Raw genomic sequence first — 25,939 nt, 5'->3', positions numbered from 1 at the left:
ATGTGACCTTTAGTGGGCAGAAAAACACACCTCAAACCAGCTTGGCGAGCGGAGCTGAGATGGTATTTTTCTCCTTCCACACTTGGAATCGGTCAGAGTCACCCAGGTCTCTTCTGAAAATAATTAGGCTGCTGGGGGTGTTTTTTGGTGGAAGAACATGAGGGAAAGATTTGAAGGTCTGTAGACTTTTGGGGGGAACACGGGGACTGTTCCTAACGCTATGTCATTTAATGGGTTTGGTATTTTTTTTTGCGGCTCTACAGAAAATATCCATTTGTGAAGTGTTGGTGTCGTGTATGTCCCCCCCCTCCACCGAAAAATTAACACGAATCCTGGTGATTTGATGTGATCTTTTAATGAGCTGAGTTCCTTCATGCAGTCGTAAAAATGAAGTGTCCGAAGGGAAGGGTTGCAGTGAGTGGTCACTTATAGTGCAAAAAGTGGGGGCGAGGGGCACCAATACCACTTGCAAGAGGAAAAGACGGGGGAAATCGCTACGTTGAACAGCGAAACGATAAAAAAAAAGGTCGATGGCTATTTTTTACAGGCATGCACAAAAGGCAGTACATACTTTCTGTCTCACTTTGCCTCTCTTTTCGTCCAAAGTAGCTCTCTTTAAGCAATGGTCTACTTTATTCCTTTGGAAGGACTCTTCCCTCTTATTTCCAGCCGTGGATTTTCAGTGGTTGGTTTGAAAGGAAGCAAGAGGGGGGAAAAAAAAAAATAATAAATAACTCCCCATAATTTTCTGCCTTTATTTTCTTTAAAGAAGGACAGCAAGAAGCAGCCAATCAATACGGAGACGCTTCCCTCGCCCGCTCGCTCCCGTTTTGCTTTTGTTTGCTTGTTTGATTCCAATCTTCCAACCACCATCACCACAATAACAACAACACACGCACACCCCCCCACCCCAAAAAAAAAGCCAAAAAAAAAAAGAAAAAAAAGAGGAAATCTGGGCTCAGCGACTCCAACCACACCAGAACCCCCCTCCCCTTTTCTACCCCCCTCTAGGTGGGACCAAGCCCACCCTCGCAGCCCCCCCAAACTCCAACACAATGACAACAACAACAACAACAACACCAGGGGCACCCCCACCATCCTCCCTGGCAAACGGGTGACCCCATGGGGGAGGGGGGTGGCGATGCTGAGCACTAGGAGAAGCTCACCCCGAATTTTTTTTGGAGGGGGGGGTGATGGGGAGGGCAAGGGGGGGCTGCTTGGGCTCCCTTTACCTGTTGAGGTTACCTAGGCTGACCTCCCAGCGCATGTATTTGCTGCCATCAGTGAAGAGGCTGCTGCTGGGAAAAAAAAAAAGGGGGGGGTTGGATATTAATGCGCACCTTCACCCTCCTCCACTCATTAGGTGTGGGTGCCCCCCCTTTTTCCGGAGGGGGTGTGTGTGTGTGTGTGTGTGTGTGTCCCCGACATACACCACCTTTTCTCCACACACCCCCCCCAAGAAAAAAAAAAGGCCCCCCAAACGCTGTCATTTGGCTGGCAGGAGGCTCAGCGTGGCGGAGGGATGTGTACATATCGCGTGTGAGGGGAGAGAGGAGGGAAAAAAAAAAAAAAAGATAATAAAAAAAAAAAAAAGCCACACCACCGGGATTTTGAGGAATTTGCCTGTGGTGTTAAAGGGAAGGAGCAGAGTTACAGAGAAATTGAGAGAGAGAGCTCTACCTACCGACAGATTACAAGAGAAGTCAAGAGCACCGAGAACCAACCGTACAGACACACAGAGGCACCATGAAACGCCTTTGAGATCGCATTAAAAAAAAAAAAAAAGCCACTAAAAAGCAGGACTTGAGACAGTCCAGGGACAATCTCGCACTAATCTAGAATTAAAGCCGTCTTTTTTTTTTTTTTTCCGTTTTTTTCCCCCCTTTTTTTTTTTTTTTTTTTTTTTTTTGCATGCGAGGGTCATGAGTTCCTACTTTGTAAATCCTCTCTTTTCCAAGTACAAAGGCGGTGAATCGCTGGAGCCAACTTACTACGACTGCAGATTTCCACAAAGTGTTAGCAGGAGCCATGCTCTCGTGTATGGTCCGGGCACTACTGCTCCCACCTTCCAGCACCCTTCACACCACGTCCAAGAGTTTTTCCACCACGGAACCTCCAGCATCTCCAACTCTGGATACCAGCAAAACCCATGCGCCTTGGCGTGTCACGGAGACGCTTCTAAATTCTATGGATATGAAGCTCTACCGAGGCAATCGCTTTATGGTGCTCAGCAAGAGACGACTGTTGTACAATATCCTGACTGTAAATCGTCTTCCAACAGTAACTCTAGCGAGGGACAAGGGCATTTAAATCAAAATTCGTCTCCCAGTCTCATGTTCCCATGGATGAGACCTCACGGTTAGGACCTTTTTTTCCTCCTCCTTAAATGTTTTCCTTTATTTTTTCTCTCTTTCTCTCTCTCTCTCTCCTCTCTCTCTCTATCTGTCTATCTATATATATATGTATGCATATCCAGGCACAAACATATGTATAGATCTATAAACATGCACATACACACGTATGCATACATATATATATACGTGAAAATATAAATATAAGAGGCGTAGATGTAAAATATGAAAGAAATGAGCAGTTTTGTGCTAATGTTTCTTCTTTTTAGGAAGACCTTTGAAAGCAAACAAGACAGCAGTTACTAGAGAGCCAGCAAGGTGATTCCCTGCAAAAGGCTTAAATCACAATAAAGTAAAACTTGTTTTTTATTGCTTGCCTTGAGGATAGGCAATAAGATACAGCTCCCACGAGGTTATTTGCATGTTGATAATACACTGCTCTTTAAAATGTCATATAGCCTTTCATAACCGCTGGGAGATGAAGCCTGAAAGGTGGGAACTTGTCTAAGTATTACTAATACTTTACATCTGTTTCTTAAAGCCTAGAGATAAAAGTTTAAGCAGAAAAGGAAACTTAGCTCAGAGCTATGGGGTGGGGTGAAGGAGAACAGCTTGCTGTCCTGGGTTTAAAAAAAAAAAAAAAAAAAAGGGGGTGGGAAATTCAAAATAATTTGGGCTGAATGGAACTTTGCTCATGTGAAGTCCAGATAATTGCACAGAAACCGAAATACTTCAAAGTACAAGTTTCCCCCACCTAAGGACCAAGGTTGTCTAGAAGCCTTGCTAATTCAAAACATGTGAAGGTTGGTGTTAATTTTAAGGACAATCAGAGCCCCAAAGTTTTCCCCCTTACCCCCACCAAAATTTAACAACAAAAAAAAAAGGAAAATAGAAAGGAGTTCTGGCTAATGTAGGGAGGATGTGGCCCAGAGGCTGGGAGATAGACGCAGAGGAAAACATGTTATTTATCTAAGCTTTGACCTAGAGGTAGTCTCAAGGATGCAAGCATTTCCAACTGGAGCATATTTTTTTTTTTCCTGCAAATAGATTGTTTTTCTCATTAAGAAAGGACGGTGCAGAAGGAAGTGCAGGGGCTCAGCTGCACATACCTCAACCTCTTTCTTTCTTTTTTTTTTTTTGGCTATTGCTGCAAACGTCCACCTCGACTTGTTTCAAATACAAGCTCTGTGTTTGCACAGGCAAATAAATCCCCATCTCTGTCTCTGTGTGATTCACAGACACACAGCCCTAACCGAAAGGACGGGGAGAGGGGATTTAATAGAAAATTCCAATTCTCAGGGCGAAATATTAGGGAAAAGGAGGACCCTGAGTCTGTATTTTGGGGAAGAGAATTTGGAAAAGGAAACAAGAGTTGGGCATTTTGAGGAAAAGAAAGAAAGAGAGGGAGGGGGAGAGAGAGAGAGGGAAAGAAAGAGAGAGAGGAAGAAGGAAAGAAAGAAAAAGAGAAAGGAGGAAGGAAAGAAAAAGAAAGGAAGGAAGAAAGAGAAGGAAGAAAGAAAGAAGGAAGGAGAAAGAAAGAAAAAGGGGATGGGGAGAAGGAGAAAGGCTGGAGAGATTTTGATGGTGAACGATGCACCTTTCATAGGAAAATATCCATTTTTGATAAAATGGAGCTGCCCACCAGGACTCCCCATCCAGAATCCCCTTTTAGGAAACTGGAAAGGTCTCTTTTGTGAATGAGCTTGACACACACCTCCCTGCACCCAGCCAGAGCTGAACACTCCCCAGGCAGAGCCAGGGAAGGGCAGCTGCCTGTCAGCATTAACAGCAACATCAGCCCTCTGGTTATTAATAATAACCCAGCGCCTTCCCTTTAGTGCCTTGAATATGCAAAGGGTTGAGGGGGCTTTTTTTGGGGGGGGAGGGCAGCAGTTTCTCTAGGAAAATTAAGGTGAGGGGGACTTGGGGAGGGGGGGAGCAAAGCCTCCAAAGGGGGGAGAAATAAGAAGTTATTTGCTGTTTGTGTCCTACAGCTCCCGGAAGACGCAGTGGCAGACAAACTTACAGCCGGTACCAGACCCTGGAGTTAGAAAAGGAGTTCCTCTTCAACCCGTATTTGACACGGAAGCGGCGGATTGAGGTCTCTCACGCCCTGGGACTGACCGAGAGACAAGTGAAGATCTGGTTCCAGAACAGGAGGATGAAGTGGAAAAAAGAAAACAATAAAGATAAGCTGCCGGGGGCCAGGGACGAGGAGAAAACGGAAGAAGAAGGGAATGAAGAAGAGGAAAAAGAAGAGGAGGAAAAAGAAGAAAGCAAGGACTGAGTTCTCAGCCCCTTGAAGTCTCGTTTTATGGCAGATGATAAATCGAGATGTTTACGACGGTCATTTGCTTTTATAGAGTATAGAATGGAGAGGCTCACACAGCAGTAACTACCTGTCAAACAGTTGTAGCCTTTTTTATTGTCATAGAAACTTCCCCTACTTTTTTTTTTCCCCTTTTTTTTAATAGCTGCGTTTTTAGTTCAATAAATACATAGTTGGCTTGACTGCAAGACCAGGGGGGAAAAAAAAAAGAAATTAAATGATCCAGCAAAGCAAAGCCACCCCCAAGCCCCAGCAGTCCTAACCCAAGCCTGGAAGCAAATGTCACTGCTCGTCCCCTGCTCCCTCCGCTCCCGCCTGCGAAGCTGCACACACGGATGGGTGCAGAATATGTATTTATGCGAACATTTTTGCTTTTTTTTTTTTTTTTTAATATTTTAAGCTTGGTTTTGCCTCTCCCGAATGACCCTAAGGGAAGTGCCAGGGTGCTTCCAGCTTCCTTAGCTTGTTTGTGTAGTGTCTGTCTATCTGTGGAGATCTCCATTCCTACCAGCCATTTATCAATTCCCCTCGGAGGGGCCAGTCCTGCGGCCCCTGCCAGATAAGAAGAGGAGCTTGGAGGGTGAGCATACCTGGTAGCGCCCGCAAACACACCCCCCCCCCCATAGGTTCCCCCCATTTCTATAGGATTGAGGCTTGTATATACCTTGATAGGCCAAAATACACAACCCAACCCCTTCCTTGTTTCTATAGGCGCTGTTTACCCTTTGCCTGTGTGAGCACTCGAAATTCTTCATGTACTACCTAAAGGGAAAACCTGCAATAATTATCAAATCTATTATCAACAAGGGGCTTACGTATTCTAAATTTTACTTGGTCAGAATTTATTTAAGAGAGAGAGAGAGCGAGAGAGCTGTGTTTTTGCCCTGATGCAAGCTACTAAGTAGCATAAAATAATAATAAAAATACAATAAAAAAACCCAACCAACCTTGTATTGTACTTTATCACTACCTATAGAAGGAGTCATGCTTTGAAAGTATTTGTAATGCGGTTTTATTGTCGTTTGTTGCTGCTTATTTTCTTGGAAAAAAAAAATAATAAAAAAAAAAATCCCAACAACTGAAACTGCCTAGTTGAGAACGCACAGTATTGTATTATTTTATTGTGCTTATAAAGTAGTGTAGAACTAAATTGCACTGAATGTATAGTTATCTATTTGTCTTGACTTATCTGTTAATGCAACATGCTCGAAACAAAAAAAAAAAAATCGTCATTTGTTTTATGTAAAAGCATAGTTCTGCGTGTTCAAACTCTGAATGTAGCAATTACCGCCAGAAAAAGAAAAAGAAAAAAAAAAAACCCAACATTTCTGGACACCGTGGATTTGTATTGTATACGTGAGACATTACGTAAATAATAATAATAATAATAATAATAATAATAAAAGATTTTAAAAGGACTGCGTTGCCTACAGTGCTATGTCTCTATTTAACAGCACCCACACGTACACATCACTCAGTGCGCTCCGACTAATATCTCATCCTTCACCTCATCTTTGGCAGGCTTCAAAAACCAAAGCTCATCTTTATTTGGGAGGAAATCAGAACAATCTTGGCTCAACCCCGAGCAGCGGAGGTGGCTCGGGCAGGGGGGGAGGATTCCCCCCCTCCTGCCTCCCTTGGCCAGAGCCTGAGCGGGGCATTTCACTGCTGCGATGGCAAACGCTCATTAAAAATGGCAATGTTGCTGCTAATTGTCTGACTGAAGCTGTAGGTCCAAAAAAAAGAATAATAAAAGCAAATATTGCAATGACTCCAGCACTGTCAAGTGGTTCTTTGCTGTGGGAAAAGCTCCTTCGTGGGGTGGGAAGGGGGGAATAAAGTGCATAAAGGGGGTGCGGTTGGATTTTTTTCCTTCTCCCAGCTGCGAAGTGGGATTTGAAAGATCTGGAAAGTGCAAACCCCTGGTCCTGCCTGGCTCCGGGCTCCAGAAAAAGCCTCTCCTTGCTCGGGCTGGGCTGGCGATGAGGCAGGAGCCGCCGTTTTTCCCCCTTCCTGGGCGCAATCCGGTGCTCGCAGGCGATCTTTAGCGAAAGATTGAGGGACTGGAGGGACAGGAGGTGTGCGTTAAAACCTGCGGGAACCCGCGGCGGCCGACTGGGCACCTCTATTTCCTGTATTTCCCTATAGGAAAACGTCAAAAACATGAAGTTGGCAAGAAAGGAGTTTATTTATTTGTATTTTTTTCCGCCCCAGGCGCAAAATCCCTTTTATTCTTCCCCCAAATTCATACCTTCTTCCCCATGGACACCACCCCTAACGTAACACATCCTTTTATTTTACTACTATTATGATTATATTTTATTTTATTTACAGCAAAACCTGGCGGTGATGCCTTCAGGTCTCTCTTTTCTCGGATAGGAGATGAACTTTACAGATATTTCTCTTAACCACCAGCCTCATTGCGTTGAACGGGGTCTATTGATCTGTAAAACCGGGTCTATATCTCTCTTTTTTTTTTTTTTATTCCCCTTGCCTTGCTGATAAATGGACTACATCATCTAGAGCCCAGGGATGCAGAAGTAGACGGGATGTTTACCCAGATATTGTAGATAAGGGAGCACAAGGCTCCTCACACACAGCCTGATGCTCTGAGCTATGTCTGGAGGCTCCTCTGTGGGCTTCAGACATTCTTCACCCAAAACCCACCAAGCTTAAAGGATTTAAATGCCTCAGGGGTTGAAATTGCTGGACTCTGCCCGGGAGGGCTGGGGGAGATAAAAAAAAAAAGAGAGAAATACCGAAGTTGTGCGACGCGCAGGAAAAGGGGACTCGGGTGGGTGCACCGGCACCCACCGCTTCTCCCTTCCTCCCCCCCCCCTCATATTTGCAGCGCTGGTCGCACCCCCCAGGGCGAAATGGGGCTGGGGGGGGGGGGGGAGAAATGCACCAAAAATGGCATCAGCGGGGTCAGATCCTGCCCGGGGCTGGGGCTGAGCGCCTGCGTGTGTGTGCAGCTCCCGTGGGTGCCCACTCCCGAATTGCACCAAATACCGATGCAGGCAGATTTCCCCTCGCTGCAGAGCCTGCAATGTCCTCGGTAACCGGCGTTAATCTCCCCAGAAATACATAAAAAAACAGCAGTAAGGTTTATTCTAGACTTTTCCATGTCGAGGGCAGGCACGGAAGGTAAGCAGTTTTATTAGTCATAAAAGAGAGTGGTTTATTCTAAGAGAGCTTTTCATTTTTTTTTTCTTAGGGGATATTTATCCAGCGTTTACAACAAGGGATTTTTAATTTTTTTTCTCCCCCTCGTTTGCTGTCACAGGATGGAAGTGTGCTCATTCATCCCAGCCATGAAAAAATCCGCAGAAATCAGTGAAAATGATATATATTTTCTGTTATGTTACTTAAAAAAAACCCCAAACCAACCACCAACAAACAACCCAACTCGTGATAAAGGCTTTGCGTAGAAAATATCCTCCCAACGAGGGGGGAAGGAGAGGGAGAACTTATCCAAGTGTTTAAAAAATAATAAAAGAAAAAATAAAAAAGAAGCTGCATCCGCACTCTATCCATCATATTTAAATCCACAAATCTAAGTAGTTTTATCCGAACGAATACTACGGAATGACATTTATCTATCAAAAGGGTCTGGAGTTAAATTATTGAAACTACAGCTGCAGCAGTTCGTTTTGGGGTAAATGTTTATGCTCTGTAGTCAACACAAGAGAGTCGCATCTTGAGATGACATCCAGTTATTTCTGTAATCACTCCATCATTTCAAGAGAAAAAGAGAAGAGACCATTTTATGGGGGAAAGTAATTTGAAAGAAGATTCGCTCTCCACAAAGTGGCTTATTCAGAAATGATCATAGCTTGGGTATTACTGAAATTAGACTCATCTACCCGCCTGAAGTAAGAAATATCGTCCTATTCCAGGCTTTTTATTAGCCAATCAAATTTCCTTCGGATCTCCATTTGTGATTTGTGAAAAATATAATTCCTCGAAAAGCTGAGTTTGAGCATATTGCTTATTTTCCCTTAATTTATTATTCTAATCACAGCCGCCGCCGTGCCATAATGCAGCCATTAGGCGAAAAAATTCGTTTAGATTTTATACTCCGAAATGGGCACGGATTATATTTGAGAGACAACGAATTTCTCGGGCATTAATTTTTTTTTCTTTTTTTTTTTGCGCGGATGGAGGCGAGAAAGGAGGGAGGGGAGGAAGATGCGCGGGGGCGGAGGTGGGGGGGCGAAACTTTGTGAGCTAGATCTGTACAAAAAAAAAGGCAATTCTGCCCCATTTCTTTTTTTTTTTCTTTTAAGCTCGTCTTATTTTTTCCTCCTAGACTTAACCCCCCTCAAATTCACTGCTCTTTTATTCTCCACCCCCAAAAATACCTTCGCTAATATTGGGAGAGACGGTTTATACAAGGGGGGGGCTGATGGTAGGAGCGAAACGATGGTCCGAAATTCTCATTAGCGAATGTGCGCCCAGGTTACTTTCTGCCAGCCAGGATTAAAATTTCCTTCTTCACATTATGGAATTTATTATCTTGTCCGCTCGCTGGAAAATGGGATCTCCATTGTGCTCGGGAAGCTGTTGTGGTCGGAGTTTCCCCCCTCGTAACTTTTAACTACCTGTTATAAAATTTATTGGTGGTTTGTAAAGTGAATAAAGTAATTTCCCTTCCATCCGGTTGTATTACAACCTTTGTGTTGTTTGGGCAGACAGACACGCATCCAGCCAAGGGGAGAAAAAATAAATAAATTCAAGAGGCAAGGGAGTGAGACCCCCCCTCCACACTCCCCCCTTGTCTTATTTTCCTCAATTAAAATTAAATTAAGGCGCGGAAATACCTGAGGGGGGGGGAAAAATCCCTGGAAATGTGCGGGTACAGAGGGAAATGGGGAGGAAAAATTGCGGGGAAATATTTTATCGCCCGAATTTTTCTGGCTGCAGGAGTGCGGTGGCCCTGGGAGCTGAAATTTGGGGTTGAGGGGTGGGGAAAAAAATATATATATCTGTTTCCATAAGGAAAAGAGGAGCAGAAAGGCGGCTCCTTGCAGGGGTTTAATGTGGAGGAGCCCATCTGAGCAGGCTGGGCTTTGCGGTCGCCTATTTACACCGGTTGTGGTTCGCGCGGTGCCCCCAAAGCAGGCCTCGACACGGCAAAAAATGTCCCTCCCCTTCCAAATCAATATTTCCCAGCCCTCTACACGGCCCCCCCAGGGCTTGGGGGAAAAAAAAATGATAAAAAAATCAAAGGGCTAAAAAAAAAAATAATAATAATTCCGCCTTTTATCAAGTATCGCGTCGTGGCGTGGTAAAACAAAAGGCTGGGGGGCTTGAGGGAGGAAAAATAGCAAAGGGAAAAAAACGATTTAAATGCTTTTAAAACATGTATGTAGGTGTCCCGGCAGCGAATCATAAAGCTGAGTGGGTTTGGGGAATTTAGGAAAGGGGATACGAGAGTTTCTGGGTCAATACCGCGCCTTTGGCTCAAGTTTTTTGGGTGTAATTTGGGCAATTCCAGGTGCCCCCCCCGGGGCTGGGCTGGGCAGACGGGGCTCTGCGGGGTGTGCGGGGATGCGGGGGCCGGGAGGGGTTTTTTTTTGCGGGGGGGGGGAAGGTGGGAGGGCAATTTTTTGCCCTGGGAAGGTTTCATTTGCGGCGGACACACCCTTTGCGGAGATGCCTGGCAGGGAAATCCGGGGTGGTCAAAAATCGTCATTTTCCCTATTTTTTTCCCCCCTCGAGCATTTTGTCCTTGATTATTAATTAAACGCTTTGAAAATTAACATGCCCTCGTCGTTTAAAGTATTCATTTTTCAAATCCAGCGTGCTCCATTTTTAATCTCCACTGCCTCTCTTCCTCGATGTTTTCCTATTCCCCCCCCACGCCTCGCAATTAATTACCAACACGGAGACTAATAACGCCCAGCGCCAAAGGCCAAATCTCCTTAGTTAAAAAAAAAATGCTGAGAATTAACCCCAGCATTTAATAAGCATCTAATTAAACCGAATCTATCTTTAAAAGAAAAAAAAAATAAAAATCTACCCTTCCTTGTATTAACGCAGTCGCTTAAAAATAAAAAAGGGGGGACGGTGAAGGGGGGGGGGGCGCAGAGGGGGGAAAAAAAAGCGAATATTAAAGCAGAATTGTATAAACATGGCGACAGACGAGAGCATTTGCACTCGTCACAAAAAAATGCAACGCATTCCTGGTTGTTTGCAGAAAATTTACAGCTGAGCAATAAAAGTTTACGACTGAATCACAAGTTGGATTGGCCACAGGAAGTCATGTGGACTCCATCCATGAACGTGAACTTTTTATTGTGGTTTCTCTTATGACTCTTTCGCAGTAGTCTTTCCTTTAACAGTCCAAGCAGTGCCAGGGGTAGGATGGTATTTTTCCCCCCCTTAATTATTAGCGTGATGATGATGATTTTTTTTTTTTTTTGGCTAAAAAAAAAAAAATTCTCGATTTTTTTTTTTTTTTTTTACCCCCCCCTCCCTCGTCTCCTTGGGGTTGGAATTCTTGGTTGCTTTGGGCATTTTGGCATTAATGAGTTTACTGCTGCGTCTGGTTGCCGCCTCCTATTCCCCACCCCCAGGGGCAAAACGCAATGCATTTCCTTTGCAGGACGCGATGATGAGGGGGCACAAGCAGTTGTAAATACCTTTTTTTTTTTTTTAAGCCCAAAAAAAAAAAACCCCAGAGAAAGACAGATTCCTCCTCCAGCTTCCCCCATCCCTTACCCAACCAGAGAAGGACTGTTTTGCTTCTTTCCATCTTTTTTTTTTTCCCTCCCTTTATTTTTTTTCCCTTTTTTTTTTTTTTTTAATGTTTCTGTGGAGCTGAGCTGCAGCGTCAGTGGATCAGAAAGAGGGAGAGACAGAGAAAAAAAGAGAGAGAGTGTGAGAGAGAGGGAGAGGGGGAGACAGGAGCCTCTGGTAAGTGTTCCCTTATTGGTTAAAATGTGTAACTAATGATCCATAGCCCGGGTGTTAAGGATAATGATGCATCGTTGTGCGAGCGAGGGGTGTAGCTTGGATATGAGGGAAAAGCTGCTGCGGGGCGGCAGAAATGCGGTTAATTCGGAGGGGGGGGGATTAAAAAAAAAAAAACAAACCAGGATTTGCTGTTGCTGATGTCATATTCGGGGTGCGGGGAGGCAGGTCGGGGGGCTCCGGGGGATGGGGAAAAGGGAGGAGGGGGGGTGTTGTGGGGTGGGGGCGCGTTGGAAGGAGAGAGGAGGAAGGGGGGGGGGAATAAAAATACATATGGATGGAAAAATGAATGCTCCGAACTTTTCCTTTTAAAAAAATAAATAAATCGGGGGGGGGGAAGCGCATGCGCGGAGGGGCCGGCCCGGCGCAGCCCGGGTGGGGCGGCCCGAGCTGCCGGTAGCGCCAGAGTTAATGAGCTGCGCTCCTAATTGTGTGCGCGAGGCCCGGCCTTGCACGCCCATTGTCCCCCCCCTTCAGCCTTCAACCCCCCCCCCACCAGCCCCGGGGCCGCCGGCCGCGGCCTGCGCCTCTTCCGCGGGGCTGCGCGCTTCGCTCCCGGGGCAATAATTAATATTAAGAGCGAGCTGATTAACAATCAACTCTTTGCATCCCAAGGAGCTCGTCCTTTTATTCGGTTTTTGCAACCCGGGGAGGGTGTAAAGTTCTCGGGAAAAGGGGTTTTCATTGAGTTTTATAGAATTTTATGGAATTTAATGGAATTTAATGGAATTTTATGGGATTTTCCCCCCTGCAAAGGAGCGATTGAAACAAGCTCCGTGTCGTAAAAACTAATAACAACCATAACTTTCAGGAGCGCTCTGCTTTTCCTGCGAAGTGGTTAACACGCTGTTGGCTTTTATATTTTATTTGCATGCCAGTCCCTCCCCTTTTCCCTTATTTTTTATTATTATTTTATTTCTTTTTTTTTCTTTTTTCCCCCCCCCTTTTCCTCCAGCAACTTTAATTCAGGTTTAACGGGTGAGATTTAAAGCGTGACCCTTCCCCTGCTAACCTCCCCATCTACCTATCCATCCACCCACCTACCCATCCATCATCTAATCTTATCTATCTCCCTCTATATACCGCTGCTGTGTAAAGAGACATATAGATGTATCTATATGTAATGTAGTGACTTCATTTCCTCTCGAGGTTGTATTTCTTTCCCTTTCTTGATAAATCCTCGGTGTTTCAAAAAAAATAATAATAATAAGGAGCGTGTGTGTGAGCAGAGATTTGCTGCTGGTGCTGCCAGCCTGGGCACGTATAGGGCTGGATGTATACATATATAGGGGCGGACATTAAATAAACCCTGTGGGGGAGGGGGAGCGGAGGCGATGGCAATTTTCTGGCTTATTATAAGCGGTTTTGGGGGTTCTTCCAGCGGGGGCCGTCTGCGGGAGGGGGGATTTGGCGGAGGAAAGGGGGGAGCTGGAGGTTGGAGAGGGAAGCTCCTCGCTTTCTGCCTTTTTGGGTTGGTTGTTGTTGTTTTCTGGTGGTTTTTAAATAAAAATGGCCTCCTCTATTTTAATTTCCAGCGCGCGTTGGCAGAGGTTAATTAGCGAAAGCGGTTTGGGAAGTTCTGGGGGTGGTTTCTGGTGGCGATGTGTGAAATTTAATTGGGGGGGGGGGGGGAAATTAGGGGAAAGGCCAAGAAAACCCCAAAAAAAGCCAAGTTTCCCAAGTTGGCTTCCCTTTTCTTTTGAGAAATCGGGTAAATCCTTGCGCCTGCCTTTGGGGCTGGAAATTATCGGCTGAACAAAACCGAGCGCTGCCGTTCCCCTTCCCCAGCGAAGAGGAATTATTTTATTCCCCTTGTCGCAGAGCGTTGAAAAAAAAATAAATAGGGGTGACAACACCCCCATTTATTTTTATTTTCCGAGCATTAAATAAATAGAGGGTTCGGGGATGGGATGCGGGGGAAAAAAGAGGGAAAGAGAAGGTTTTGCCTTGGTTTTGTTCGCTGGGAACCCGCCGTTGTGGGGAGGCTCTGCCTGCACCGCGCCTGGTCGTAAAGACATTTTATGAGCAAACAATGAGTGTTTATTGGAACCACATGATTACAGAAATGGGATCTTTTATTGTTTTCAGACTGAAATCCGTCTGCTCGCCCTCCCCGAGCCCCGGTTCCCCGGTTCCCACCGCCGCCCCCCATTAAACCTCCTTCCACCAGGCCTGGACACCACCCCCCCTCCCCAAACCAACTTTAAAATATATTGATTTTCTTCCTTTCCCTTGACGTCTTGTCATCCTTCAGACACTCGCAATGCTGAGAAACATTTTTAGGATGTAGAGCTGGAATAACGGGATGATTTATACTCTCCGTGATGGTTTTTGGTGGTGTTTTTTTTTTTATTATTATTATCCCAGTCTAAACCAGAGGAAATAAATTGCTGGTTTTATCTGTAACATCAGGGATTATAGGAAAATTGCCACGTGTTATTGACATGGATTTTAAGGGAATGAGATATTTTTCTTTGACAGATGTAGTCGGTGGAGAAAAAAAAAAAACAAATTAAAATCAGGATCCTACAGAAATTTTGAACTGGGAATTCCGCCGTCCCAACTGCTTCCTAATTTATTTATAGGGGCGTTTTATTCCGAGGTGTTGAGTACGAGCCTATTCGCGGGTGAAGGACGTAAATAAGATGTGTGCAACCGGAGGAATTTACATTTTATTTGAAGGCGGCCGCGTTTCGCACATCTACACCCGAGCGTAACTCCGGGTTGATACGATCTGCCCCGCGCGTGGGCGTTTATCTCCGCTTCTCTACAAGCGTGTTACGATCAAATATATCTATAAATACAGAACAGGAACGTGTGGGTGTTTTATTATGCCAAATCCGCCGTGTTGTAAAAGCCTGGAAAGAAACCTGTAACTACGAAGAACTGATTAAAAAGAAGCGATTTCCCAACTTGTCGTGTGAAGGAATTTCAGTTTGGGGAACGAATTAACCAAACCCTCCAGAAATAATCTATTTATTTATATATTTTTATAGATATATATAAAAGCAAACTCCACCGGCGTTAGGTGCGTGGTGCTGCTCGGATCGATTTGCCAAGGGGGTCCGTTTCTTTGTGGTTATTTCCCCAATAAATGTGATTTTATTTATTTTTTGGGGCTGTATTTCTACCCGGAGCTTTGTGCAGCAAAGGGGTTTGGAGTTGGTGGTTTTTTTTTTTCCTTGAAAGATAAATTTGTGGAGCTCGGCATGTGGAGGAGAAGAAAAGGCGAGGGGAGATAGAGGGGGAAATACACTTTGGGGAAAGATGATGCGTAACAGTGAGGGATCAAGAATTTTATTTTTTGGAGGAGATAGGTGGAGATCTTGTTACTGTTGTTGGTGGGGGTTTAATCCCTGCAGCTCGCCCTCTTTGGGGAAAAAAAAATGAGAAAAAGAGGTGAAAAAAAAAATATTCAATTTTCAGTGCTAGTGTTTGAGGTCAGGGCTAAAAAAAAATAAATTAAAAAAAACATTAAGGCCTTTCCTTATCGGATTTGGGGTGGCAGCAGGAAGATGAAGTGTGGACTAGGGATTTGGGAGGAAAAGTGAGGAAATGGGGGCAAAAGCACCCCAAAATTTGAAGAGGGTGATTTTTTTCCGGGGTGTGTGTGTGGGGGGGCAGCGTGACCTCCAGCTTCGGAGGGGGAGAAAGATACTGGGGAGAAGGAAGATGCTGGGGAGGAGGAAGGCGAAAAGCGGCCCCGTCTCCCCCCTCCTCTTCCTCCCCAGACACAAACACAATAAAAGGCCGAAATGCCCGAAATTGCGGGTGTCTGGCCGCAGTCTGCGGGGGACAGGCTGCTCGGGTCGCCTTTGTCGCATGGGGACACACCTTGCTGTAAAAGTCTTTTGTCCCCAGACTAAAGACCCCGCGTTTCAATGGGGGGCGGGGAGGGGAAAAATAAAAGGCGAGGGGGGGGGAGAGGAGGAAGAGACTGAGAGCAAAGGCGGAAAACAAAAAAAAAAGGGAAAAAAAAGACTAAAAACTAACAAAAACACCCCTAAATCCCCCGCCAGCCAAGGTCCGAGGGATGCGGGGGGACGGGGGTTTGTCCCACAGGTGGGGCCCCCCCGTCCCCTTCTCCCCCCCCCGCTTTAAGTGTTTAAATTTCTGCGTTTTTGTTTACTTGTTTTGTATACTGCCACCAAGTGACAGAAACTTGCAATTTTTTGCAGTTTGGTGCCTTTTTTTCTCCCCCCCCTCCTCTGTCTGTGTGTGTAATTGCGGGGGGGGATTATAGGAGGGGTGGGAAACAGGGGCTGGGAGAGGAGAGGACCCCCCCTCGGCTGGGAGAGGGTGCAAAGCGCTGCAAAAGCTTCTGCCATCCCCCCCAAAAATCACTTTGCAAAGAAGTTTTAGTACCTTTAACATTGAGACGTGTGTGTCCCCCCCGGCTCCCTCCCCACCACAAACTTCCCCAAGTTTCCCAAAGCCATTTGAAACTCCTCACTTGCGCTTTCTGCTAATTCAGGGCGGTTTTGGGGTTGGGTTTTTTTTTATTATTATTATTATTATTCCTTTCGTTTCGTGTTACCGGGGTTTAAATCATCCCAATGTACGTGAACTCATAAAAATAGATAAGGCATGTCAACTCAGGAACGGTATTTTCCCCCTGAAAATATGAGTGTATTTAAGCAAATCCTGAAATATTAAATTGTTGCTCGATTAAAGACGATGTAAATGTATAAATTCAACAAAGTGCTCAAGAGGTTGTCTCCAAATATATAGTTTAATTCTGCCTAAGTGATCGCCTCTAAAAAAAACCCCATCATTAAGGCAACTATTATTGTTTCCTGAATTATTTTTTTTTTCCGAGCCACCTATGATTAAATTTCTGCCTTCATATCTGCAAAGAATAAAGGATAAAACTGCCTATAGTTAATGACAACAATTTTTCACTCCTGAGTTATCCTTGCAGAACGCAATAACAGCCCACTCCTTTTTATTTTTAATCTACGCCCTGCAGAAGTAATTGCACCTCCACATACATGTACCTATAGATGCACGTATAGATACGCACATGTGTGCGGCAAAATGTCGCTTTTTATGATTTCACGCCACAAAGTGACGGGTGTGACGTCATAAGCGCCGCTGTCATTTTCTTAATTTTAGGGATTTTAGGGAATATTTCCACTCCATCACGAAAGGAGACACAAATTTTAAACAACATTAATTAAAAAGCTGAAAGGCACATTTATTTTTTTTTTTTCCCCTGGAAAGTTGCTACCTGCTACCTGAGCAGGTTTTACCCCGGTTTTGGGGCAAAAAAGGTATTTTCCGGCATCCGATTGAATTAAAAACCCCAATTTATCCCCACTTTTAGCCAAGGAGCCCCCGTGAATGTTCCGCAGCAGCCAGACACTTCCCTATAAACAAAGCCCCACTCCGCGGTTTTACATCCCCTAAAATATTAGGGATTCTTGGTTTATTTTCTCGCTTTTTTGGGGGGGCCTCCCCTTCCTCGCGCTGACGAGATTTATTCCGAAGCGCATTTAATCAGCAAATTAAATTTGAGGCGGCGGTGCAGGGAAGGGGGGAGTTCTCCCCCTGCTTTTTTTTTTTTTTTTTCGCTGCTGTTAACTTTTTTTGCAACGTGGTTACTTGGTAATTTAAGACCCAGCGAAGTCCCGTTTCCGCGGGGAGATTTCGGTGCTGCCTTCTTTTGTTGGGCTGAGATTCGCCAATAAATCTGGGAAGGAGAAAAATAATGAAATAAATCACACACACACCCCCCTTTCTATTAAAAAGAATATTTGAGAATTAAAAGCCTCCTTCCGTCGCGATATCAACGCGGGGGGAAAAAAAAAATCTAAATAAACGCTTAAAAGGGTCAGAAAGCGCTTTCAAGCCTCGGCGGAACGAAGAGGGATAAATTTCAGAAGTAGGAACAGATTAATTTCTCTTCCCCACACACCTCCCGGTTTCCTGGTTAGCAGACATGTGTTTTGACAATTGCCAGAATTCTCCTTTTTTTTTTTTTTTTTCTTTTCCCTTCCAACCCCTGGAAATGTGTGCAGCGACTGAGAGGGTCTGCAAGCGAGAAAACGCCTTTTTAATTTTTTTCCCCCCATTATTATTATTATTATTACATATTTTTTTTTCGCGCTGAGCGTTGCAACTTGAAGGGAGTCGCCCTGAACTTTTGGTGCACTTCCCTAAAGCAACTCCGAGAATAAAATAAAGGCAACAAGAACACGTTTAAGGCCATTTCCCACCACCACGCTGCTGGAAAAAAAAAAATCAATAGGAAAAAGCAAAGAAATGTCTCGTCTGGGCAACTCTACGGGGTGGTAAATACTCTTCTTTATCCACCCAGGGCGAAAACAAAAAGGGGGTTTGCGGAGGTTTGCGTTTAAAAAATAAAAGAGCCGAAACGGCGCTGGTTGGATTTTTTATCGGCCCCTTTTCTTGGAAAGATATGGGGGGAAAATGGGTGTTTTCGCTACTAATGGCTTTGTGCATCTTGGTGCAGAAAATGCCTTTTAATTAGCAAATAAACCTCCCAAACAGGCCACCCTCTTCCAAACGCGGTGTCTGCAGCGCCGGAATAAAACTTTAAATAGTCTATGAAGCTCTGAATAGAAGTATTCAGGGGAAGGAGAGATTTCATTGCTTTTCTTTCTTTTTTTTTCCTTTTTTTTTTTTTAATTAAGAGCTGCCCAGACTCTGACTCCGAGGTTGTAATTACAGAGAATAGAGACGGCTCCAAAACAATGCGAGCCATTTCAGGCTGGGGGAAGAGGTAAATAAACCTCCACATAAACCTCCAAGAGTTTGTTGTTGTTCCGCTGTTGCCCCCCTTTTTTTTGGGGGGTGTTGTTCTGCTTATTTTATTTTTTATTATTATTATTTTAAGCGTTATTTACAGCAAAAAGCAATCTTTGAGTAGGAAAACCCTGTTGTAAAGAGCAGGAATAAATTCCCAGCGAAAGCCCCAAATAAATAATTAGGACTCACGTGTGCCATAAATGTCAAGTTAAAAAAAAAAAAAAAGGAAAAAGAAAAAAAAAGGCCGAGGGGAGGGGGGGGAGGCAGAGATCCCAGATACAAGGTGAAATCAGTTTAAATAAAAAGGCTTTTAATGGCATCACTTGTATTTACCTCTAAGAGCTTCGAGTATTTAATCAGCCGGGGAGCGCGCAGATGTCAGCGGTGTGCGTGGGTGCGCGTGGGCCTTGCACACGCATAGGTGCGGGCATTTGGAGGGGGGGGATAAGCTTCAGGGTGCCCCCCCCTTTACTGCATCCCCCAAAGAGACGTTTTTGCAGCAGTTTACAGAAAACCACCCTCACGCTGCTTGAATAATTTTAATTTTTAAGGAAGGGGAGGGGGGGCATGTAGTGGCTCTGTGCCCCGGGCGGGCACCACCCAACCCCCGACCCTGACACGCGTGGGGGGGGGACACCCCCATCTCTTGCCCCACGCCGGGATCAGCCCCAAGTGGGGAACGTGGCTGGAAAGAGAAGAGAAACCCACGCACCCCCCGCCCCCCCCGAGCGGCCGCAGGGCCGCTGCCAGTAGCGGTATCTGCAGGCTGTTCAGGGAGGGAGGGGAGGGGGGGGGACACCGATTTGGATTTGTTTCCTTTCAGTAATTACTGAGGGATAGAAAACACATGTGTTGGGATTGCAGGTTTTTTTTTTCTTAAGTCTTTTTTTTCCTCCTCTCCTTAAATCAGTTCATCAATTCGCTAATTATAGCTGGGAGGGGGGAGGAAATCTCCTGACGTATTTTTTTTCTTTCTATTTTTTTTTTTTTTACTTCCCCCCCTCTCTGTGTGAACATCAGTGGGGGGAGAGAGGGGAAAAAAAAAAAAGGGGGGGGTGTGGGGGGGAAATATGGCTTATGAGTGAATGTTATTTCAGATTTCTATGGGCGCTTTTCTTTTCTGGGAACAAAGAGCAACTCGTATTAAAGAGCTACTCGAAGACTTGTACATATTTCTACTGCTGTGTAGCACTTTTAATAAAACATCTGTTCTTGCTTCTGCTGATGAGTTTACATAATTGTTTGCAGACCAATTTAACCAGAAAGCGCCCCACATATTCCCTCTGCATGTTTTCATGGGGGAAAAAATAAATACCTTTTTGGTAGTGACATATCTTGATGAAATACTTTCGAGAAATCCCCAAACTGCTAGAAAATATCAATGGGGGGGGGGGGAAAAAAATATCCAGTGCATTCAAAACGTGAGGCTGAGGAATTGCAATGAGTAAAACATACTTTAATGATGCCTCATTTGTATTTGCAGGAGCTTTTGGGGTGGTTGTGCTCTATTTTTTTTTCCACCCCCTCCTCTTGCCCTCCCTTTTCTCCCCAGAAACCTGGTTTTTAACGTGGGGAGAGGATTCTATTTTAAGTTTCTTTACGGCAGCTGGTTTCTGTTCACTATAAATCGACCAGACTTTTAAGACTTGCCCTCTGTTTAGAGAAGTAATAAAACACTTAACTTTCTCGACTCCTAGTCACACGGTTATCACACAGGTCTCCGATACAACAGCCCCCGAGCACCTATACAAAAAAAAAAGCATAAAAAATAGGGGGGAGCAAAAAAATAATAATAAAAAATAAAAATAATAATTAAAATAATTAAAAAAAAACAACTAGAAGGAGTCCTTCCAGAAACTCCTCCAAACTTTGGCAAGGTTGGCGTGGGTCTAAATGCCCTTCCATAGGTGCAGCTCCCCACGTCAATCTGCCCTAGCAAAGGTCCAGCCCCTCCAGCTGTAACTACTTTTAATTTACTCACCAAATTACACCGGGCTGTAAGCAATACATAAGGTAAGACAACACGCCAATAACTGCAAAGCCCTCATTCATCCAGCTCTCTCCCTCCAGTCCAGTTGTTGAACCTTCGCAACAATTTAATATCTGGAAGGAGCTTGTAGGGTCGGAGGGGGGGTGGTTTCCAAAGGAACCCTGCCCTGCAAGGACTGGGGTGCACATTATGTGCCCAGGGCTAATAATATTTACAACACATCCCTGGTTCTCCAGATCTGTCCAGCTGAGAGTGCCTCTGGTTGGGGGTTTAACAGCTCAGCAGAAGGCGGAAAGAAAAAAAAAATAAATAAAATAATAATAATCCCCCCAGTAATCGCATTTCTTCCTTAATTTCTTTATTCTCGCCTCTTTCTTTGATTCCAGAAATCCCCGGGCAGGCTCTAGGGAAAGGGAGAAAAGGGAAACGAAACTGAAGTTGGCTTTTTTTTGGGGGGGAAACCGCCTGTAAATCTTCCCCATGTCCATGAGTCTTATATCTGTACCAGGCTGGCTCCAAGTTGGGCAGCCTGAGGTGGGAGCCAGGCTGCGCTCCCCACCAAGGTCCATGTGCTAACTAAGATGGTGCACACTTCCAGCTATCTCCTTTTTGGTTAGAAACTTTATTTTTTCCCCTAGTGACACTCAGGGGAAGCCTTAACGTTATAGAAGATGAATACACGAGCTTTTTTTTTTCAGTTGTAGTCTCGTTTATGGTTTTATTGCTACCATTGATTACTTTGCTTTGTTACACAGAGGAAAAAGAGCATAAAATCCGTTGGCATCCGGGTTCCTGTTATAGCTGGGGAAAAAAATATACACACACCCCCCCCCAACCCTTCTTTGTCAGCTAAAATCTTTTAGGGATACATCGCTAAAAAAGGAATTAAGTCTATTGATTGAGAGGAAGACAAACAAATACTCTCAGTTTTGAATTGGAGTGTGCACCCACAAACCTTCCTCTCCCCAGCCCCCCGCACCCTCACATTTAAAATAAAAACGTGGACACGATGGAGGTTTTTAAAAAAAAACCCCACCACAGAGGAGGCCAGGGTTTCCCTGCCATAATTGAATTTTTAAATAGCAAGCCACCAGAATGATAAAGATACCTCGCAATATTTACAGATCAGCAGGTATGTTTTACATTTAAGGGGCAATTTATGGCTCTAGATTGAAATTAAAATTAGATTAGCTGTCTTCATTTCAATTAGTTCTAGGTGCAATCTACCCAGAGAAGCTAGAATATAATCCCCCCTTTCATCTAACTAAATATTTGCCATAGAAGTTTCCCAATCAGTTGTAAATATCTGCAGCTATAAATTGCTGCAAACACAAACACGAGGTTGCGTCCCCAGCCCAGGCTCCCCATTCCTCGCCAGTACAAATAGAAATCCTCTTTTTTTCTTTCTTTCTTTCTTTTTTTTTTTTTTTGCTGTTGTTGTAGTTGAAAACGTAAATATCCTCTAGCACTGAAAAGGAGCAGGGAAACGTTTGAGGGGAGAAATGTCAAAGTAGAGGAGAAATCTAACTTCCAGGCTAACGTGAGTTTGCAATGTTGGGTGTTGCTTTTCTGGATGTCTTTTTTTTTTTTTCTCTCTCCTCTCCCCAAGACACACTTTGGGAAGGCTCTGAAACACGTTATCAATTCAGAAGTCGCCATGTTTTCCCCCCTCTCTTTATGCAATATTTTCTCATCAGGAACACAACCATTTGATTCCATAATATTGACCAATACTACAGGAGAACAAGAAGAGGGGGGAAGAAGAAGAAAAAAAAAAAAAAAAAGAGGGTAATTTATGGCTTAATATTCTGTGGACATCTGAGATTTATTACTGTGAATTCTGAGCTATTTTATTACAAGATATTAAGCAAACATTTCTTTAAAAAAAAACCCCAACACAAAACAAAACACAAGCAACATAATGCACAGACACACAGACGGTGCTTCCAAACCCCAGTGTCCATCAGCAGAAAAGGGGGGTGAGGGTCGGGAGGGGGGGGGGGGGGGAAAAGTTAAGCCTGGCTTAAGAAATTTGTGCCCCCTCCCCACCCCCTTCCCTTCCAGCTCAGCTGCCTCCCGGGCAGGACCCCCAGCCCTGGCTCCAGGAGCGCTCCCCACCCCACCGCATCCTCCCCATCTCCCGGCACCCCGGGGGTGCTGGGGGGGTTTTGGGGGTGCAGGACTTACTTTCCATGCCCACTTAGTTTCAACTAGGGAATCAACAGAAGCAAAAGCAATTTTTTCCCTTTTTGACACCCGCCTCCCCATTGGCTCCCCCCGGGTCAGCTGACTTTGTCATTTTGTCTGTCCTGGAGCAGAGCCTTCCCTATAACAATCTAGTTCAGACTACAAACTGGAGACAGAAATAAATATTAAAGAAATCACACAGCCAGGTATAGAGGACGATATGAATTCCTATTTTACAAACCCATCTTTATCCTGCCATCTAACCAGTGGCCAAGAGGTGCTTCCCAACGTAGCCCTCAATTCAACTGCCTATGACCCTGTCAGGCATTTTTCTACTTATGGAGCAGCCGTTGCTCAAAACCGGATTTATTCTTCTCCTTTTTATTCACCGCAAGATAATGTTGTGTTTAGCTCCAGCCGAGGACCTTATGACTATGGATCTAATGCTTTTTACCAAGAAAAAGACATGCTTTCTAGCTGCAGGCAAAATTCTATGGGACATAATACACAGACATCAATCGCACAGGATTTTACCAGTGACCAAAACAGGAACACTTCGCAAGAACAAAAAACTAGCATTCAAATATACCCATGGATGCAGCGTATGAACTCCCACAGTGGTAAGTTTTACAGCTCGGAGATATAAATTAAATAAACTGAACCATCTTTACGACCTTCTCCCTAGCAGAACAGGCTGAGCGACTTTTTATGGCCCCATAAAAACAATAATATAGCTCCTTCACAGTTGCAGCTACAGGCCTTTTATTTGTTAAGTTGTTGCAAGCAAATATGGCTTGTTATGCTCTTTCTAATTAAAAGACTTCGAGAGTGTAAAATATCTATAATAAAGTGCAGCGAGCTCTGCTCGGGAGTTAAGCACAAAATATTACCGGGGTAAAAATAAGTTTTAATGACGGGTGCGGGAAGTGCGGCGGTGGCGGGTTCCCCGCACGAAGAGGGGCCGGGGGAAGCTCCCATTTGCCCCCCCCTCGTCTCCCTTAAATCCTCCAATTGGCAGAAATAATGTGGGAAAAAGAAATGGGGGGGGTGAGGGGGGGAGCAGCATCCCGGGAGAAAATGACCCGAGAGAAAATGCTGCGCGCACAAGGTTAATTTAATCAAAAAAAAAAAAAAAAAAGAAAAAAAAAAAGAGGTGTTTTATATTTTTTTTTTGGGGGGGGGGGGATGCTGGGGAGGGGGCAGGCGGCCGCGCTGCCGCCGGGGGTGTGGGAGGTGGTGGCTGGGGGGGGAGGAGGAGCGGGGCGGGCGCGGGGTTGCGCGGGGGCGGAGGGGTTGCGCGGGTGCGGGTGTTGTGTGTGTGTCTCTGTCTGTGTGTCCCCCTCCTTTCCCCATCCTTTCCCCCCCTCTCCGTTCTCCCGGGCTGACGATTTTTAGTCTGTTTTGTCTCGGCATCCCTAGGAGTGGGCTACGGGGCCGACCGCCGGCGGGGCCGCCAGATTTATTCCCGTTATCAAACCTTGGAGCTGGAGAAAGAATTTCACTTCAACCGGTACCTGACCCGGCGGAGGCGGATTGAAATCGCCAACGCTCTTTGCCTGACGGAGCGACAGATTAAAATCTGGTTCCAAAATCGAAGGATGAAATGGAAAAAAGAAAGTAATTTGAGTTCAACCCTCTCCGGGGCGGGGGGGGGACCCGCAGCCGCCGCCGCCGACAGCTTGGCCAAGGAGGAGAAGCGAGAAGAGACAGAGGAGGAGAAGCAGAAGGAGTGAAAAAAAAGTGACAGCTCGGCGGCAGGACCCCCCCCCCCGAGCCCCTCTCACCCCGTATTTATCACTGGCACAATGTTTGGCTACGTTAAAAAAAAGAAAAAAAAAAAAGAAAAAAAATCATAATAATTGCGGGGGGGGATTGAAAAAAAAAATAAGGTCTAATGTGGAAATGTGGACACCCCCTCCCCACCGCTACACAGTGCCCCCCCCCCCCCGCTCTCCCCAGTGACCCCCTCCCACCCCGCACACGCATCTCCACCATCGCCTATTTATCTAACTCGGGATAAGACTGTTTCAAGCCGCACACTCCCCCCCACCCTCCTCCCCATCCCTCCGCCTCTTCCCCCCCCCAAAATTGGGCATCCACCCTCCGCTCTGCCGGGGTCGGACCCTGCCCAGTCGCTTCTCCTCCCCCCAGCCAGAGCAATTCTTCCTCCCTTGGTGAAAAATCTGATTTCCCGAAGAAAACTCCTTCCACCTTAAATATAGCATTTCCAAGAGCATCCTCCTTGTATTTAAGCAGCTACCTGGGCTCATCACTGCATACTACAAACTGTGACAGTTTCTGTGTGAATATTTTTAACTGTGTTTGTGGTACCTGTATTTATATTTATGTTTAGCACTGTAATGTTCCACGGTATCAAGTGAATGGAGGTCTATAGCAGTAGAAAAGGGGAAAAAAAAATAATAATAATAATAATAAAAAAAAATCTTGTGTTACACCCTCTCATGTATAAAGGTCATGTCCAGAGGACTATGTTGAGTATTTAATAAAAACTGAATATTATTTTTAAAGTTTATAGAATGGCCTCTGAGCTTCAGTTGAAACCTTTCGTGTTGGTAACAGCCTGTTAGAAAGTTCACTTATCTTCTGTGTGTTGTTCCTGAAAATCAGCTCCCTCTCTCCTTTTTTCTCCCTCCTTCGTACCTCTCTCATTCAAGAGTATTCCAAAAAAAAAGAAGGGAGGGGGGAAATTACATTTCGCTTTGTCTCCTTGAATTAGTCTTGTTACTGTATTGTTCGGTGGCATCAGGAATCTATGCCATACCTCTCGCTTCATGATTAAAAATGGATTTCCAAAGTTCAAAACAGTATATATTTCTTATTGCACCCTCCTCAGTCAAACACCAGGTCAAAGGTTCTGCTGCTTTTTTTATTATTATTTTGATTTAATTCGAGCTCTACACAGCTGAGAATCCCCCAGCTCTGCGGAAGGACCCACTTCCCCCCCCTCCCTGCAGCTCCCAGACTCTATTTCGACCCAATAAACCTTTCCAGGGAGGGGGGGGGAGTCACTTTAATCCAGAAAACTCATCCTTAGGAGAACGAAAAATGTGGATATAACGCTGGGCAACAAACCCCGCTGCTGTGGATCGCAGGCTCGGATAACCCATTGCGAAGGCTGGATTAAAAAAAAAAAACAAACAACCTAAAACCTGCATTTTTCTCGCCTCTTTGTCACAGCTCTAATATTTGCTGGGCTGTTCAGTAGGTAGCACTTAGCCAGGGATGATATTTCCCTGGAAGCGGCTTAGTTCCCTTCAAGATGTTTTTTTTTTAATAAAACAACCAGGATTTGATGTTAAGTGACCATAACCA

The 25,939-nt window shown here is 44.9% G+C and overlaps 2 protein-coding genes across 4 annotated transcripts; both read left to right on the top strand.

Annotated features, from left to right (window-relative positions):
• The first annotated feature begins 1,922 nt into the window (after positions 1-1,922).
• HOXC8 (homeobox C8) lies at positions 1,923-5,309 on the top strand. Its single transcript, XM_068410566.1, has 2 exons — positions 1,923-2,358; positions 4,346-5,309. The coding sequence occupies exons 1-2, from the start codon at positions 1,923-1,925 to the stop codon at positions 4,636-4,638; spliced, it is 729 nt and encodes a 242-aa protein (XP_068266667.1). The 3' UTR covers positions 4,639-5,309.
• A 5,911-nt stretch (positions 5,310-11,220) lies between these two features.
• Positions 11,221-25,254, top strand: HOXC6 (homeobox C6). Of its 3 annotated transcripts, none has more exons than XM_068410694.1 (3): positions 11,221-11,601; positions 23,018-23,226; positions 24,026-25,254. In XM_068410694.1, exons 2-3 carry the CDS (start codon positions 23,073-23,075, stop codon positions 24,337-24,339), a joined length of 468 nt encoding a protein of 155 aa, XP_068266795.1. In that variant the 5' UTR covers positions 11,221-11,601; positions 23,018-23,072; the 3' UTR covers positions 24,340-25,254. The 3 variants fall into 3 exon arrangements, with proteins under 3 accessions (XP_068266795.1, XP_068266794.1, XP_068266793.1); XM_068410693.1 differs by having other exon boundaries at positions 23,002-23,226; XM_068410692.1 differs by lacking the exon at positions 11,221-11,601 and having other exon boundaries at positions 19,834-23,226.
• The last annotated feature ends 685 nt before the right edge of the window (positions 25,255-25,939 follow it).

Source organism: Nyctibius grandis, chromosome 11 (assembly GCF_013368605.1).
Source record: "Nyctibius grandis isolate bNycGra1 chromosome 11, bNycGra1.pri, whole genome shotgun sequence".
Lineage (NCBI taxonomy): Eukaryota > Metazoa > Chordata > Aves > Nyctibiiformes > Nyctibiidae > Nyctibius > Nyctibius grandis.
This window is presented reverse-complemented; position numbering and strand designations above follow the sequence as displayed.

What these genes read in the sequence shown, in the direction of transcription:
- HOXC8 (XM_068410566.1), top strand. Translation starts at nt 1,923, where the DNA reads ATGAGTTCCTACTTTGTAAATCCTCTCTTTTCCAAGTACAAAGGCGGT. An exon ending in CCCATGGATGAGACCTCACG is followed by an intron (nt 2,359 to 4,345) that starts GTTAGGACCTTT and finishes TGTGTCCTACAG; the next exon opens with CTCCCGGAAGACGCAGTGGC.
- HOXC6 (XM_068410692.1), top strand. Translation starts at nt 22,827, where the DNA reads ATGAATTCCTATTTTACAAACCCATCTTTATCCTGCCATCTAACCAGT. An exon ending in GCGTATGAACTCCCACAGTG is followed by an intron (nt 23,227 to 24,025) that starts GTAAGTTTTACA and finishes CGGCATCCCTAG; the next exon opens with GAGTGGGCTACGGGGCCGAC.